Genomic DNA, 15215 nt, shown 5'->3' with positions numbered 1-15215 from the left:
TTTTTTTATTGAGTCATCAGTGAGGATGCTTATCCTATGAGCTTTCCTAGAGGCAAACTGTGACAGGCTGAGGTTGCCTACTCAGATAAGAGTCATAGCTCAGGATGACTTACCAACCAGGACTGCTGCTGGTTATCACAGCAGCACGGACCTGAAGGGACCTCAACACCCCCCCCCCGCCCCCCCCCAAAAAAAAAAACACAAGGTCTGTTTCAAATACCACATTATTTGACAGAAGTTTTTAATTGTTTAACAGAGCACTGGAGATGAACTGACAACATACACACTTCCTCTCAAACAGTATAGAAAAATAACATTGGGTTCCGCTGATTACTCTTGCTCTCTCATTAGCAATAAAACGGGGGCTTCACTGAAGCAACTGTACTGTGCAAGGTAAACAAGGTCACTTGAAAACTCATATGGTGGCCAACTATTATTATTTAAGAACATTTAAAACTAGTTAAAAAATGCAACCTAAGATACAGACAGGGGGGTCTCACTATCCTCTGAAAAGGCATTCATTGCACATCTCTGGAAGCTAACATCCCGTAGTAAACAATCCATCGTTGCACTAAGTAAAGGCAGCTTAGATTCTCTTGATCAGGCTAAAACACAAACATAAAACATACAGTGTACTGTCTAACATTTTTGGTTGGTGGACTTAAAGAGCTGAACTGAAATGCACGGTTGGAATAGAAATGAGAACAATAACCAACCTGTGAAGCAAACAGAGCACACAAACACACAGTGACAATACTGCATACACGCTGATACACAGGAGGGACAACAGTGTGTCTAACCAAGTTTACAATTGGAATTTTAAAGAAATGTTCTACATTTTGGGAAATATACTTATTGGTTGGCTTGTTGAGCCTTAGAAGAGAAGACGGATACCACTTTCATAGTTTGTGCGGTCATTTTGTGGTTACCTGCAGCAGCCAGTTAGCTTAGCATAAAAAATTGGAAACAGCTAGCCTGGCTCTGTCTAGGAGTAACTAAATCCACCTAACGTTACCAGTATCTCTAAAGCTCACTAACGAACACGCAATATGTTGCTTGTTTAAAGTTACAATAACAGAAGTGTAAAAACAACTAATTTAACGGTTATGGGTCGGGCTAGCATTATTTCTCGGTCGGGACTAGTTGCCAGGCAACCAGCGGAGACTCCCGGAGGTAACTAGAAGAAATAGTCCACATCAACAAGTGTAAAAACGACGATTTGTTGTTTTTACACCTCGATTCTTCTAAAGGTTAAAAAAAAAAAAAAAAAAACTGAGTTTAAAAAGGTGCTGGTAGACTGATTTAGTTACCTTTGGAAGCCAGGCTAGACATTCCCTTTGTTTACAGTCTTTGTGCTAAGCTAGGTTAGCCGGCCGTAGCCTCGTATTTACTCTTATAAAACATGACAGTAGTATCAAGCTTCTCAAAATTTCTTGCTAAATTGGCTTTAGTTCAAAAGAATTCTAAGGGGCCAAAGAGCACATCACATTTTGTCAGATTTCACATTGACAGTTCATTCATAACCTTGAAAAGCTGGCAAAACAATCTCAAGCCACCTGCTGCAGGTTTTTGTCAACTGTAGTTGTTTTGAGTGAGATTGTTTTGTTGCGTATTAAGGGAATTTTGAATGTAACTTGGCTATCTGCAGCCTTGATGCTGCGGTTGTCTCTGCACTTCCTTTGATCAGATAAACAACTCAGAGTGGCTTTTTCTTTTGCTGCAACAATGGGCATTAAAGACAACTTAACACTTTACAGCCAGTTTAGGGAACTAACAGACAAAACAAATACAATAAAAAAAAATTCATGTTCAAATGATATGTCACAGTAAACCGAACTAAACATGAAATACTCTCTCTACACTCTCTTTCCTTATCTTTTCCTAATACAGGTTACAAGTCTCAGTATTTAGTGATATGTCTGTGCAGGGGAGTGATGGTGCAAGTATTTGCTTTAGAGTCTATGGAAATGCAAGTGATGTGACTCATGATGTCTGCTCCTCGCACTATAACCAAGTGACCTCTCTGTAACATTATAGTCTTACAGTAAAGTGCACTTCATCTGTCTGTTCCTTATGCATACATACTAATGCTTCAAAATAAGCACAATAACATGATTTAGAGGTTCCACTCTCCCTTGAAATGAAGAGGAGCCTGTTGTTGAGTTTAGACAACTGCTTCCCGATTCTTTCAAAGCAGAGAAAAACTGAACACTGTGCGCCCAAACAGAAGTCAAACATGCACAGAGGGTTGTTGTTGTTTTTTTTTTTCTCAAACTTCCGACCATGACTGACAAGCTGCCTGCCAGCAAAACAACACAATACATCTGGCAGCTGTGTATCTGTTCAGCAAACAATGACAAGTCCTTGCGCTTGAAAACCCCTATGTGCAAATTCCCAGCAGTCACATCCTCCTCTTTTAAGTCTGTAGAACCACTTGACTGAGAATGTCTTGACTCCTCAGTGCAGGAAGATGTCTTGTTGTTTATGTGCCCTTGAGCTCTGAGACAATATCCGGTTCACACAGGTTCTCTTGGAGCTCTCCAGTGCAGGTCCAGCTCTCCCTCAGTCTTCCTGTGTTATATGTTGAAGTCTACAGTCTCTCCTCTCTTGGGGCTACCTGATCCGCCCATCACTTTTGACTGGGCCCAGTTCAGACTTGGGGTCCGGGGACAGAGAGCTCCACGAGGTCTTGGAGCAAGGTCCCACGGCTGGGCAAGAGGAAGTCTGTGTGGCGCACAGGCCGCCTGTAACCCAGAAGGTTTCTATGCTGCTGTCCACCCACGCTTCAAGGGGTTGACCTACGAGCTGGGCTTTACGCTGGGCCTCCTGCATGGCCGACTCCTGGGGAGGCAGCTTCAGCACGGAGCTCAGCTGCTGGAAGCTCTGCTCCGTGTACAGGTTACCTGCAGGACCTGCATGCAGCCAGCTGTCCTCTTCTGGAGTGGACATTCATATTTGCAGACAAGAAATAGTGAAAGGCAAAATTAGTTTTTAAAAGATCCAATGAAACGTTCCGGATGAGTTATCACATATTAAACTTTAAACCTTCAATTAGTCCGGTGATATTTCTACTGTATATTATTTCTTATCATCAACAATCCCATGAAAAGACCAACGTATCGTCCGTGTATCCAAAAACTACATTATCCAGCTGTTTTTAAAATTGAAATGATATATTTGTGACCTATTTTTTTGAAGATTTATGCCTTAGGGAAGTATTTAGAGACAGACTAATGCATTGTTGGTTTTGGAGAAATATAGAATATCGCCAGCTTTATCCTTTAAACTAACAATCACATGCTCTGAATCCACGACTCACCTTTGCGTAGTGGCTCCTTATCTTTGAAGGTTAAGGGCATGACGAGGAAGCGAACTTCCGCCACGCGCTCCCATTGTTTTAACACCCGCACCGTCCAGGTACCGGGCCGCAGGGGGTGCTGCAGCGGGGGTTTGTACTGGGTGTACTCTGCATCCACATCCACGGTAATGTCATAAGATGCAGCCACCACCAGAGCTGGGTCAATCCATACAATAGTGGCTGTCAGGTTGGGGCCGCGTGCCCACTTCTGGACTGCAAGTGGTTCACTCAAAGGGCCAATCACGCCCCCAAAGTTGCGAAAGATTCTTTCTTTAGGATCCCACTCTGTGCCGATCTGCCAGGGACAAAGACAAAGATGACTCATAGTCTGTGGAGTCCTGAAGTAACAATGGGTTATGCGACACAATACAGCAAAACAATGTCTCCTACGTCTTTGACTTTCCTATTTTGAGGACAAGGAGAAAGAACATGTTAGCACTTTCTGCTCTAGCCTTCCTCCCAATATTAACTTAAAAAAAAAAAAACTAATTCAACTTCAAAGTTTAGTTTTGGTCAGATCTAGCCCTGATAACACCACCCCAATTTTTCATATCAAGAAGAAAATCTTCCTTCAAAGCAGTTTCTTAAGGTACTTTGATATTAAAAGTTTGCACAGGACAGAATGTTCAATGATAACGAAGAATCCTCATCATCTTCTTGAGACAAGAAGTACACTTACTTCCAGATTCTTGAGCCTTTCAAACTCCTTTAGGTTTGTCTCGAGGACAAGCGTGGACTGGGGCACTGCCCACATCTCCAGTGTCTCCCTGACCTTTGAACCCACAGCCTGGACTTCCTGACGGATCAGATATCCTTGGAAACGGTCGTCATAAAAGTACATGTGTATTGATAGAGGGTAGCCTACTGGTTCAAACCTGCAGTGAGTGAAAAAAAAAAAGCAAAAAAAAAAAAATCACACACAAGAGATTATTGTATTCAGCAAAGAAACAAACCTGCTATATCATTTACAGAGCCTCCAAAAAAAAAAAAAAAAAGTAAACAGTGTCTACGGACCTGCAGGCCTCCACTTTGCTCTGAGTGGCCACCAGATTCTTTAAACCAAGACGAAAGAAAGCGGTGTAAGCAGTGAGAGCCACGTCACTGAGTGAGCCCACACCATCCAACTGCTCAAACAGGCTCTCCCAGTACGCCTTGACGGCAACGGTGCCCGGAGCGTACTGGCCATACAGGTGAGTGTCCAGGATGTCTAAGGCCTCCTGGTTCACGGTTGACTCAAACTTGCGGGCAAAGAATGTCGGACGGGTCAATTGCTGTGGATAAAACAAAGAATACCGGAAATTGGCCTTTGAGCTCCTGAACCACACTGGTGCTAATAAAACACGAGAGAGTGGGAAAGAGAGAAAGAAATGGATGAGTTGTTGGCCCACCCACCTGGATCCGGATGAGGTCTTGCGGTTTGAAATCGTTGGGAGAGCAGCCACACCAGTCGACAATGTGCTTGTACTGGCATTTACAGCCCAGCTTACGGTTCCAGTTGGTGACACGCAGGTTGTTGTCCACCAGGGTGTCACACATGTGACTGTTCCCGAGCACCGTGTGGAAGAAGGACTAGGAGGTAGCAGGAGTAAATACATCATTTTCTGCAGTGCTGTGCAATGTGCAACAACCAGTCCTTCCAGAACACTGCGGAGTTTTTTTTTTGTTGATTATGTTGTTGATTTGTTGATTATGCGGCACGTTTTCTTAAAAAATGCGATGGAATATGCGGGATATTTATGCAATTGTATGCGATGAAATTGCGGGAACTTGCAAAAAGAGAAAAAATAAATAAATAAGTGATTCCCTCAACACCCTGCTGTTCACGTCGCGTATTTACGTCACTTCAAAACGTTCCCATGGCAACAGGGGAAAATGGCTGCTCTTGTGTGAAGTAAACGCAAAATTTTCAACTTTCTGCTAAGATATATATGATTTTTTTGCAACGAAAATGCGGGGATTATTACATGCAAGCCCTGCATATTTTGCGTGGAAATCGGCAATTTATGCGGCAAAAGTGCGGCGTATTTGAAAAAATGCGGCCCCCGCATAAATATGCGGACTTTGGCTGATTATGCATTGAATTATGCAATCGCATAATCACGTTTTTCTGGAGGGACTGAACAACTGTATTGCGTGAAAATGCAGTTACTGTAAACCGCCAAAGACCATAAACAGTTTATATCCACTGACTCTAAATTGCAATGGGTCATGCCTATATAACCCCAAACTACAAGGAGCAAACAACTGCACCTCCTCTGAGACATTAAACCGCACAGTCAGATAAACTCAAGTGAACCCTTCTCTCGTCTGGCACCACTGCTGCACGCTGCGCCTGAAAGCTTAAAGTATTACATTATCTCCGCTGCTAGGCTTTTCTAAATTGGCAGGGGAGGACGAGCTCGAGACAGACTTGTATATCAAACTGTCTGTCTCAACTGTGGGAGAAAAACAGACCACCTAATGCTTACTTACCTCAGCAGGGAGCAGAGCGTAGGAGTAGAACTGCTTCAGCCCCGACACCAGGGCATCCTGGGAGTTGATGACGTATTCCACGAAGCGGTGGGTGAGCGCAAACCAATCAGAGCCGCCTGAGACCTCCAGGCCTTCGGGAATGCTGCGTTCGCCGAGACGCCACATGTGGTTGTCACACTCGTGGAAGAGACGGTCAAGGCCCTGCTTCTTAATAAACCTTCAACACAGAACACAGTTGAAACTGATGTGTGGGAGAGACACTGTGATGCTATTTGCATCATTCGTCAAAGTAAATGACCAAACAAACCATTTCTGTCTGAGCTGCCACGCTGTATTAAATAATGGTTGAAGAATCACTTCATCATGTTGCTTTTTGCCTCTCGTGTGAAATCAACACAACAAAAACGCCAACTAAATGTGTGTGTTAGCTGGTTTGTATCTTATAGCTGGTATACTCACCGGGCATTTTCTCTCCCGTGGGACTTGAGGAAGTTCTTGTCCCTTTGCTGCGACAGGAACGACACCAGTTCATCATTGGTCCTGCAGGAAGGTGATAAGGGGATCGTTTGAAAGGAGGAGGGGTTAGGTCATGAAAGAAAAATACGATTTCTAGCAGATTCTTTTGGAAAATAAAATGCTGGCTCGAGCATGGTGCTGTCTAATGATATAAATGACTGAAATTAGATACTTTGGATAGGATTCGATTGACACAGAATTGTGAAAAACTGGTCAGCAAGAAAGCAGACTATTTACTACCAACTCTGTAATTCAGTGAAAAAAAAACAATCCAGGGCGCCCAGATAGCTCAGTTGGTAGAGCGGGCGCCCATATATAGAGGATTACTCCTCGACGCAGCGGGCCCGGGTTCGAGTCCGACCTGCAGCCCTTTGCTGCATGTCATTTCCCCCTCCCTCTCTCTCCCCTTTCATGCTTTCAGCTGTCCTGTCAAAAATAAAGGCCTAAAATGCCCAAAAAATAATCTTTAACACACAAAAACAATCCAATTAATTTTGCTACAGATTGCTCTTTTTCATCTGGCAAATGCTATGGCTACTACTAATTGTGCAGCTGCTGTTAGTCAGCAACAAAATCAAACCTCCATGAAGTATTGAAAGCTTAAGCCACCAATGAAAAAGGCAATCACGAAATAATCAACACAAAAGTTGTCAAGACAAGCTCTGATGCACAACACCAGTATTTGCACTGGACGTAGAGTATTTAACCGAATGGAGTTGGGGACCACCTTTAACCATAGTAAAGGTTGAATTCAGCGAGTACAAAGCTACACAGGGATATGTGAGAGTTCTGCTGTGGGCCAAGGAAGTTGCTTAACAATAATGTTACTCTGCTGACCTGGTGGGAAAATCTGTAGCGCTGAGATTGATGAAAAAATCCCACTTCCAGTCCAGAATAGAGAGCAGGTCCTGCATGCTGTGCAGGTAGGCCTTTAGCAGGCTGGCACCACCCCAGATGGTGACCATCCGCCAGGTAGTGGCTCGTATGTTTGGGTACTGCTGGGCTATCTGCATGACCTCCCGATGCATGTAGCCGGAGCGCTGGAGAATTTCAAAGCAAAAGGTCAAACTCTTAATTAAGTGAAAACTGTGTTTCTGCATCACGAACGTAATCTAGTTCCCACAGATCCGCAGCTGCCACTGTGCCACACAAAGCTGGCTCGTGTTGAAAGAGAATTTGATCTGAGAAGAGCATCAGCCACATGGTGCTTCGTACTGTGGGTCAGCATGATGACTGAAAGAGAAAATTTAAATTTGCTATTTTTGCTTTGCAGCAAATTTCCTTCTCATTTGGCACTGGCAATAGGTGACAGCGACACAAAACTAAAATGAACTGAGCTTAAAAGGACAGTAAGCAGCGATTACATTTTAGGAGGGAATAAAGGACGAGATGGAGGAAGTCAAAGAGCCAAGCTGCTGTCAAGGTTTATGCAGAGACATTAGAAGTGGTGAGAGATATAGCTTCGAGTGAGCATGTGTGACCATTTATCTGGAGATTGCAAGAAGCCAATCTCTGTAGGTTAAAAAGAGGGTTTTTTAATTTTCCTTGGGAGCTAAATTAGATTAAATACCAATTAATTAACAGGCAGTCTGTTTCCAAATAAACACGGTTAATAAAAGTTGTCAAGCGCTAAATGGGCAGTTAAACAGAAAAGGACACTTGTAAATGAATTGTTCCAGGACATTAGGTCCAATTGTTTTGTTTAGTGAAGCACAAACAGTGTGCTGCTGACTCTGTCCTGTGTTAAATAAAGTGTGGACAAGTCCTACATTTAGCCAGGACTTCTTGGGACACTGCAAGAATCTGTGGCTATCCTGGTCATGTTCATCAAGGAGACAACAGCAACGGAATGACATTCCTAAACTCTACCGTCATCATTTGTAGACGTCGGGAGAAAAAGAGGGCTGTGTGGCGGAGTGCAGAGGAGCTGGTAGACTGACTCCAGTACACCCTGACCTGTTTTATAGCCTCATCTCTCAAACAGGCTTTTGCCTCAGAGATAAATGAGGTTAGGTTGGCAAAGTGTCTAAGATTGTGTCCGTGGTGTGTCTGTCCCACTGACTACTTATTCATCACTGGCTCCGGTGAGCCTCCACCGTCCCTTGGCAGCAGAACAGAGCAAAGCCACAGGACTCAACAACCTTTCCGGCTACACAGGTGCATGGACCATGGGCCCCCGTTTCTCTGCTGTCTGCGCTGGACACACCTGAGGTCTCTGCCTCAGTATCGCCAGTCAGCCGTACATTTGTCTTATGCCTTCTAGCTGCACATTAAAGCAGACTTTTCCTCCACTAAATCTAGCCCCTAAGAATAACCACACTTAACTCTATCCAGGCTAATCCCCTTTACCACACTGTGAGACCCACAGGATATATTTAACCTTCATAATGCATGAAGACCTAACCAGTAAAAGCATTTGTTAGCTCAGGGTAGCCAGAACCTCGCAGGGTGCCAAATACACTCCTCGATGTTCAGCATAAGCATAAATAAACAATATTGTAAGCTAGTTTCACCAGCAGAAAGAATGAATTGTCTCTTATTTGGATATTTCTATCATGCAGAATTGTGTCGGTGGTGCATGCAAGCAAGGACAATTGTGTAATGTACAAATTAAGGAGACTGAATGGTAGTTGAGGCCCTGTGATCTCCTGTTAGGGCATACCTTGTCCACGTGGATGTAGTAGTAGTGGTCACGGTGATATATGGCTTTGATGAGGCGCTTGAGCTGCCGTACAGCACGGCCGTGGACCATCAGAACGAATGCCACTCTGACGGGGTTCTCCACTTTGGACAGGCTGTTGTCCATCTCGCCAACGGCCTGGACCGGATTTGATATACCTGGCCAAAGAGGATGGAGACATAAAAGGAGTGACTCAGTAGGTCAGTCGAGAGTTTCAAATAATAATATCTTGTAGGCTGGGTGTTGAGAAAGACACTGTTCAATAACAACAATAATACAAATGGATACAGGTTTATTTTAGTGGGTTACATACTAGGTCAATGTATGAAATGTATAGGATTGTTTCGTCCTTGCATTTCATTTTTCCTCCAACAAAGCTCATTACCCACATGAACACCGCCAACTGGGTTCACTGGAACGCACAAACAAACCAGAGACATGGGTTGAGTGTTTTGCCCCAGTGCCCCTACACTACACTACAGTCGTGTACTACAGCTGTGCACAAGGATATTGATTTGATTGGCTGCCAATGACGTCCAACCCTTACTTGGTGTGTAAACCACAATATGTACTGTATGTACTGTATTATAGTATGATTATATTCAATTATTACCCAGTCCTGCTGGGGGGTTAAAAGAAATGGAGGGTCTATTTAATAAAAGGATTTAAAATACAAACCTAACCACAGATTTCATGAAATATTCAAAAAATTTGGCAATGACAAATGATTTGATAGAAAAACAATCAGTGGGTGAAAATTGGACAAAATGAGAAATCCCCTGTGCACACGTTCTCACCGAGCTCGGGGCAGAACTGAGGAAGTGCGTCTGGCATGAGCTTCCCGGCCTGATGCTGACACACGATGTTGCCGATCTCCTGTCGGCACTGCTGTGACCCAGCGCGATGAAGGGCAGACAGCGCGTCCTTGCCTATGATATCACATTTAGGCACAAAGTCACTGCTGGGGGCTTGGTGCGCCCCGTCCACGCTGCCCGGCTCCCCCAGTATTGCAGCAGTGGGTAACTTTGCCGCCCCGTCAGTGCCACCTCGGGTCTCGCTGAAGTTGCGGCTGCTGGACAGGTCATGGAGGGCCACAGTATCCAATCCAGCTCCCGTCATCCCCCGCTCCTGGGGAGACTTCAGCCTGATGCTGGGCTTTTCTCCTTTGCGGTTGGTCCCTCTCCTCAGTGCGCTGGCTGCCGTGCCCCCCGTCCTCTCCGACCTGCCGCTCCATCTGCCCCTCCCCGACAAAGAGTTTTGTTTCTTCCAAAGTGCGGGGTCTCTCTTGGGGTCCTGGCTGTTGTGGTCAGGCAGCTTAGAGCGTCGTGTTTTTCTCTGATGAGAGAGAAGAAGAAAGCAGCAGCATTTTAAAACCCAGCTTTTTTGCCATAACAACATCTTGGACAAAGACTACTGGTGTGGGAGGAGGCGTTGATTCACCATCCAGGAAGGTGATAAGGTAAACTAAGACCACCACTAAGACAACAGCTGAAAGGGCCCCAGAGGGAAGGATGTGTTTACTTGCTTTCTCCTCATTTTTCTGATCTGGGGTTATTTTTAGCTGAGCCTCAGCCTTTTTGTGGAGCTAATCTGCAAAAAGCACAGTTCTGGATAGCCACATGCACTGAGAGACACAATGAATCGAGTGATTCACGGTAGAGACCTCAACCAATCTCTGTCTGCACCCTCTGGCAAAACATGCAGGAAGAATGCATACAAATGTATGTCACGTGTGTGCACACATTGTTTGTTCTGTGCACACACAAAGGCAGATATATTAATATATGCGTACGACGAGCACTTTGCTTTGCTTGATATATGCACAGGCTTTGAACCAGCTTTGTATTAGTATTCTTCCTTAATTAATATGATTAATAAATCTTCAACATCAAAGTATTTCATCATGATTTGCGTATTTACATCTCAAAATCATCCTCTGAGACTTGATAGACTCCCTAAAATGTCAAAAAACATGATCCTCTTACAGTATATCTGCTTTGAAGTTATAACATTGTTCAGGTGTCCCATAACTTGAATCTTTGGCTGTAACATCCCGAAAGGATAAGTCGGGAACACATTTGTCATATAGTTGTGGTTCAGTGAAAATCAGCGATATAAGGGAAAGATCTACTCCAAGGGTTGTGTTGAGCTGCGTGTTCCGCCAATAGAAAATTGTAGTTAATATAAATAAAAGCTAGAAAGTTCATCTTTTGTAAACATTTCAGTTTATTGTCCGTGTTTTTGTACACAAAAGGTACTTGAGGTACTGTAATGACGTGAGGACCCAGTGTCGGATACACCACAACCATCATTAATCCGGATTTCTTACAATTTCAATGTCCAAATCGTATCATTTCAACGCAAGAGTATAGAGGGAATCAGTTTCACTGTAGCACAACTCACACCTACAAAAAGGAAAGGAAAAGAAAAAACAAGAAATGTTTTAATCTTCTAGCCAAACCGCATCACAGCCGATTACTGGATCACACAAAAGGCCCTTCAAAATGGGCACTTGGAGAAGAGGAAGAAGAACAGTAAGTGGGCTGAGAGCTTTCTGCCTCTGTCAGACGATATGGCAGAACACGGGCTCGCTCGCCTCACGCCACTGGCACGCTGACAGCCCAGAGACGGTGGGAACGAGAGAGGGATTGGTGATGTGTGGTAGGACAAGGAGCCAGATAATGCAGTGCCAATGAACCAGCTGCCAAACAACACAGCACAGTCTGCTGCTGATCGCCAACTGCACACTCAAACCCATTACAGTAAGAGGCATTGTGGAGCACTGTTACATACCATTGCAGTGCAAGCCTCTTTTAGAGATTTTACATGCACTTGAGTAACCTGGTTATTGTCCGCTTTCGGTAGAAACACGATGTCCCAAAAGTCACCTAATCAAGAAACCAACCTGGGTTCCTTTAATAAAGTAAAGGATGAAGAGACACCTGGTTGACACAGCGAGATTTCTGTTAAAGAAACCCAATAATTATAATTAAAAACGTTGGTTCTCAACATCAAAGTCCTGATGAATAGTTCACATTTTCTCCAACAGTGGTGCTTCATTTTCTTTAGTGTCTCATAGCTGCTAAATTAATAAAAACACGGGGCGGCCTCTAGCTCCCCCAGTAAGAGTGTTCACCCCATGTTGGCTGAGTCCTACAGCGGCCCGGGTTCGAATCCGACCTGCTGCCCTTTGCTGCGTGTCATCCCCCATCTCTCTCTCCCCCTTTCATGTCTATCCACTGTCTCTACTACTAATAAAAGGGAAAAGCCCCAAAAAATTATCTAAAAAAAAATTAATAACAACACAACTGTGAACATCTTCTATGCCTTTTGCCGGCTAACAGTGATAAAGACACTACTTACTTTTCAGCTGCCAGAGTAAATGTTCTCACACAGAAGACAAGCATGCAGCGGGGGATAATGTTTCAATTTCCCTTATCACTTATTTCCCCAGCTTTTAATTAACACCATCATGCCAAAAATGTATTGATTCAAAGGCAAGCCAGGCAGCCTCTTTACTTTCCAATTAAAGTCGAGTGAAACCATATCAGCGTCACCATCTGCTGAAGCGGGAAGCAGCAGCGCACGCTCAGCTCCATAGGAGAGCACGGGCAGGCAAGCAGAGGGTGACACAAGGATGATAGAGTTTTCTTCTTCTGTCCCCACAATTCTATACAAGGGCTTTAAATATAAATACACGTGGCTGTGTTCACACATGCACAGCAAGCCACAGATTAAAGCAGATGCGAGTTAATGCAGAGACCACGGTGCACGGACGAATCCAGCCTTGTTCACGCTCAGTCAGGGACGCTGACGTTGCCCATATTGACGAGCCTCCCTGACTGAACATGAACAAGGCTGGATTCGTCCGTGCTCTGTGGTCCCTGCATTAACTCGCATCTGCTTTAAGTGATGATTAATATGCATTCTTAAGCCTGAAATTTTATTCTGCGTTTGTGAGTCTGCAAACACGCAGAGACGCCGCGTGCTGACATTTGCATAGATGTCTGCCAACATAGCTGCATGTCAGGCTGACATGTGCACTAAGCAGCAGTGTCACATTACTGAAGCCAGAGTTCACAAGGAATGAATGAGGCTTTTTTCCCCCAATTTTAAATTATTATTAAAAACTAAATTGGAAATTGGATTATTAATAAAATTAACAATATATGCAGGTTTTTTTTCGTTTGACCTGAGGCACTGGACAGCAAATACTATGTGTAGTTGTGTTGAGATATAAGAGGTATGTACGTCTGCTCCTTTACAGTCCTACGTGAGCTACAGTTAACTATAGACCCCTACAGACATTTCTCTGTATATTTGCTGAAGCATGTTAAAGCCTGAATGGACCTGATGAGGTAGCAGAAAGCCCAGAGGCTCATAATGCAAACAGGTGGTCCAAGTCAAAAGGAACATTGCGTCTGCAGTAAGATGAATGACATGTCACACTTCCAGTTTTGTCCCAATGTCACATTTTAGTGTGTCCATTGTCCAAAGGAAATGGATTACTTCATCTAGGCTGGCGTCACTCATATTAAATGAATGACAAAGCACTTACTGAGAACTAGCTTTTGCAGGACAATGTTCAGCTACAGTTCTTCCCATGACAGATGTGTAATCTTCCATATTATTATACCAACTGTTGATGTTTGTCACATAAATGCGTCCACGTTGTCCCACGTATGCCAAAACCAGTTTTCGGCTCACGTCTCCATACCACCCCAGTTTCCAGTTTCATCCTAATGCACGGGAGCATCATAGAGCCCATCCTCTTCTGCCATTCCACATGCTCACTGTCACCAACAAACTCTTCAAAAATCACACACAACGCATTTAAAATCATTGGTCTCCCTACTCCCAACCTCCCAGCCCTCACTGACTCTCCTATAACACGCAAAGCACTCTCTGTTACTTGAGACTATGTGTTTTTTGTGATTAATTGTTCTTATGTGTGTACAGGCTGTGAAAACAAATTTCCTCTGACAGAGGACAACAAATGATCTATCTATCTATCTATCTATCTATCTATCTATCTATCTATCTATCGTAAAGGGAGAGCAGCCTGAGGGTAGTGTACTTCAGGTGTGTGAGGGAGACACAGAGATAAGCTTCCCACGTTGGACTCAATGTTAAATGGTATGTAGTGGAGACAACTATCTGCTGAACTTTAGCCTTTATCTCTGGGATATGCTCCCTCTGTGGGTGTTTTGGTATGATTCAAAGTTTAATGAAAAGCACAGACAAAACGCAGCCCCCACATAGAAATGCCTCTGTTGGATATAAACAGTAGAACAAATGCTGAATAGTCTGGGACAGCAATTTGACGCGTTTCAGCTCATACCGACGAACTGTTTATGATCAGTGAATAATATCGGAGTCCTATCACATGTTGCCAAAAAGTTGCATCACTTCAAAGACCACCTCTTCCTCTTCCTCTTAGATGTGTAGTACTGGTTTGTCTGTCTGCCCATCATCACATGTTTTTAATTATTATGAATTATTACCACAGTGACTCCAAATGAAATGTGGTGACAATCACAAGTGTGAGGACCACTGCTGTTTCTTAAACAAGTTAACAACAATTCAACGCGTATCAACGCCGTTAACTTGGTTATAAACATGTAGCATGGTGTGCTAATCTGGTGCTGTGGTCGGTGACAGACAGACAAGACCGGGCTGGTCCGGTTGTACTGAAATGTTTCGGAGTGGCGCTGTTCCCCCTACTGCTAACTTAGCTAGCATTGGCTAGCTAGCGTTACTGTATCATAACACACAGTGAGCTCCGCTAAGTGCTAACGGCTAGCTCTACAATTAAACCTAACCGAATCACTGTCATGTCAGAAATAACCGGAGGGACTGTGGCTCACCTGTGCCTCGCCTTCTTCCAGACCCCTTAGACTCCATACCACAAGCCCCTGGACCAGGAGAATAGTTAATGCTGCGGCAATCGCTAGTTTATATCGTCGGAGCAGCTTCTGTACTCGAGCGCTGGCCACCATTTTTTCGACTCCAGTTGACTGGGAGCGCGTGCAGGGCGCATTCTGAACTGCGCGCGCACGCGGTGCCGCTCGCCATCCTCAGGTTGCTGCAAAGTTTGTCTCCAAAACTTACAAACACTGGATGGATTAAGCTATTTTTCTACTGTGTATTTTTGTATAAAACAACATTGTTACAAGAAAAATGCCTATC

General features: G+C 44.1%; 1 protein-coding gene across 2 annotated transcripts; it reads right to left on the bottom strand.

The window, feature by feature from the left end:
• Window positions 1–210: 210 nt before the first annotated feature.
• On the bottom strand, window positions 211–15061 carry xylt2 (xylosyltransferase II). 2 transcript variants are annotated; one of them, XM_039825329.1, is made up of 11 exons: window positions 14894–15061; window positions 9824–10361; window positions 9009–9184; window positions 7184–7386; window positions 6290–6370; window positions 5831–6047; window positions 4751–4927; window positions 4373–4629; window positions 4038–4233; window positions 3320–3653; window positions 211–2936 (listed from the first exon to the last, which is right to left on the bottom strand). In XM_039825329.1, the coding sequence occupies exons 1-11, from the start codon at window positions 15023–15025 to the stop codon at window positions 2614–2616; spliced, it is 2634 nt and encodes an 877-aa protein (XP_039681263.1). In that variant the 5' UTR covers window positions 15026–15061; the 3' UTR covers window positions 211–2613. The 2 variants fall into 2 exon arrangements, with proteins under 2 accessions (XP_039681263.1, XP_039681264.1); XM_039825330.1 differs by having other exon boundaries at window positions 211–2933.
• Window positions 15062–15215: the final 154 nt, after the last annotated feature.

Source organism: Perca fluviatilis, chromosome 15, assembly GCF_010015445.1.
Source record: "Perca fluviatilis chromosome 15, GENO_Pfluv_1.0, whole genome shotgun sequence".
In the NCBI taxonomy this organism is placed as follows: Eukaryota; Metazoa; Chordata; class Actinopteri; order Perciformes; family Percidae; genus Perca; species Perca fluviatilis.
This window is presented reverse-complemented; position numbering and strand designations above follow the sequence as displayed.

Bases quoted from the DNA above. Each gene is read 5' to 3' on its own strand.
- xylt2 (XM_039825329.1), bottom strand. From the start codon at position 15,025: ATGGTGGCCAGCGCTCGAGTACAGAAGCTGCTCCGACGATATAAACTA. The intron at 7,387-9,008 runs GTATGCCCTAAC...GAAATTCTCCAG, and splicing joins ACTACATCCACGTGGACAAG to CGCTCCGGCTACATGCATCG. The intron at 2,937-3,319 runs GTGAGTCGTGGA...TGTCCACTCCAG, and splicing joins TAAGGAGCCACTACGCAAAG to AAGAGGACAGCTGGCTGCAT.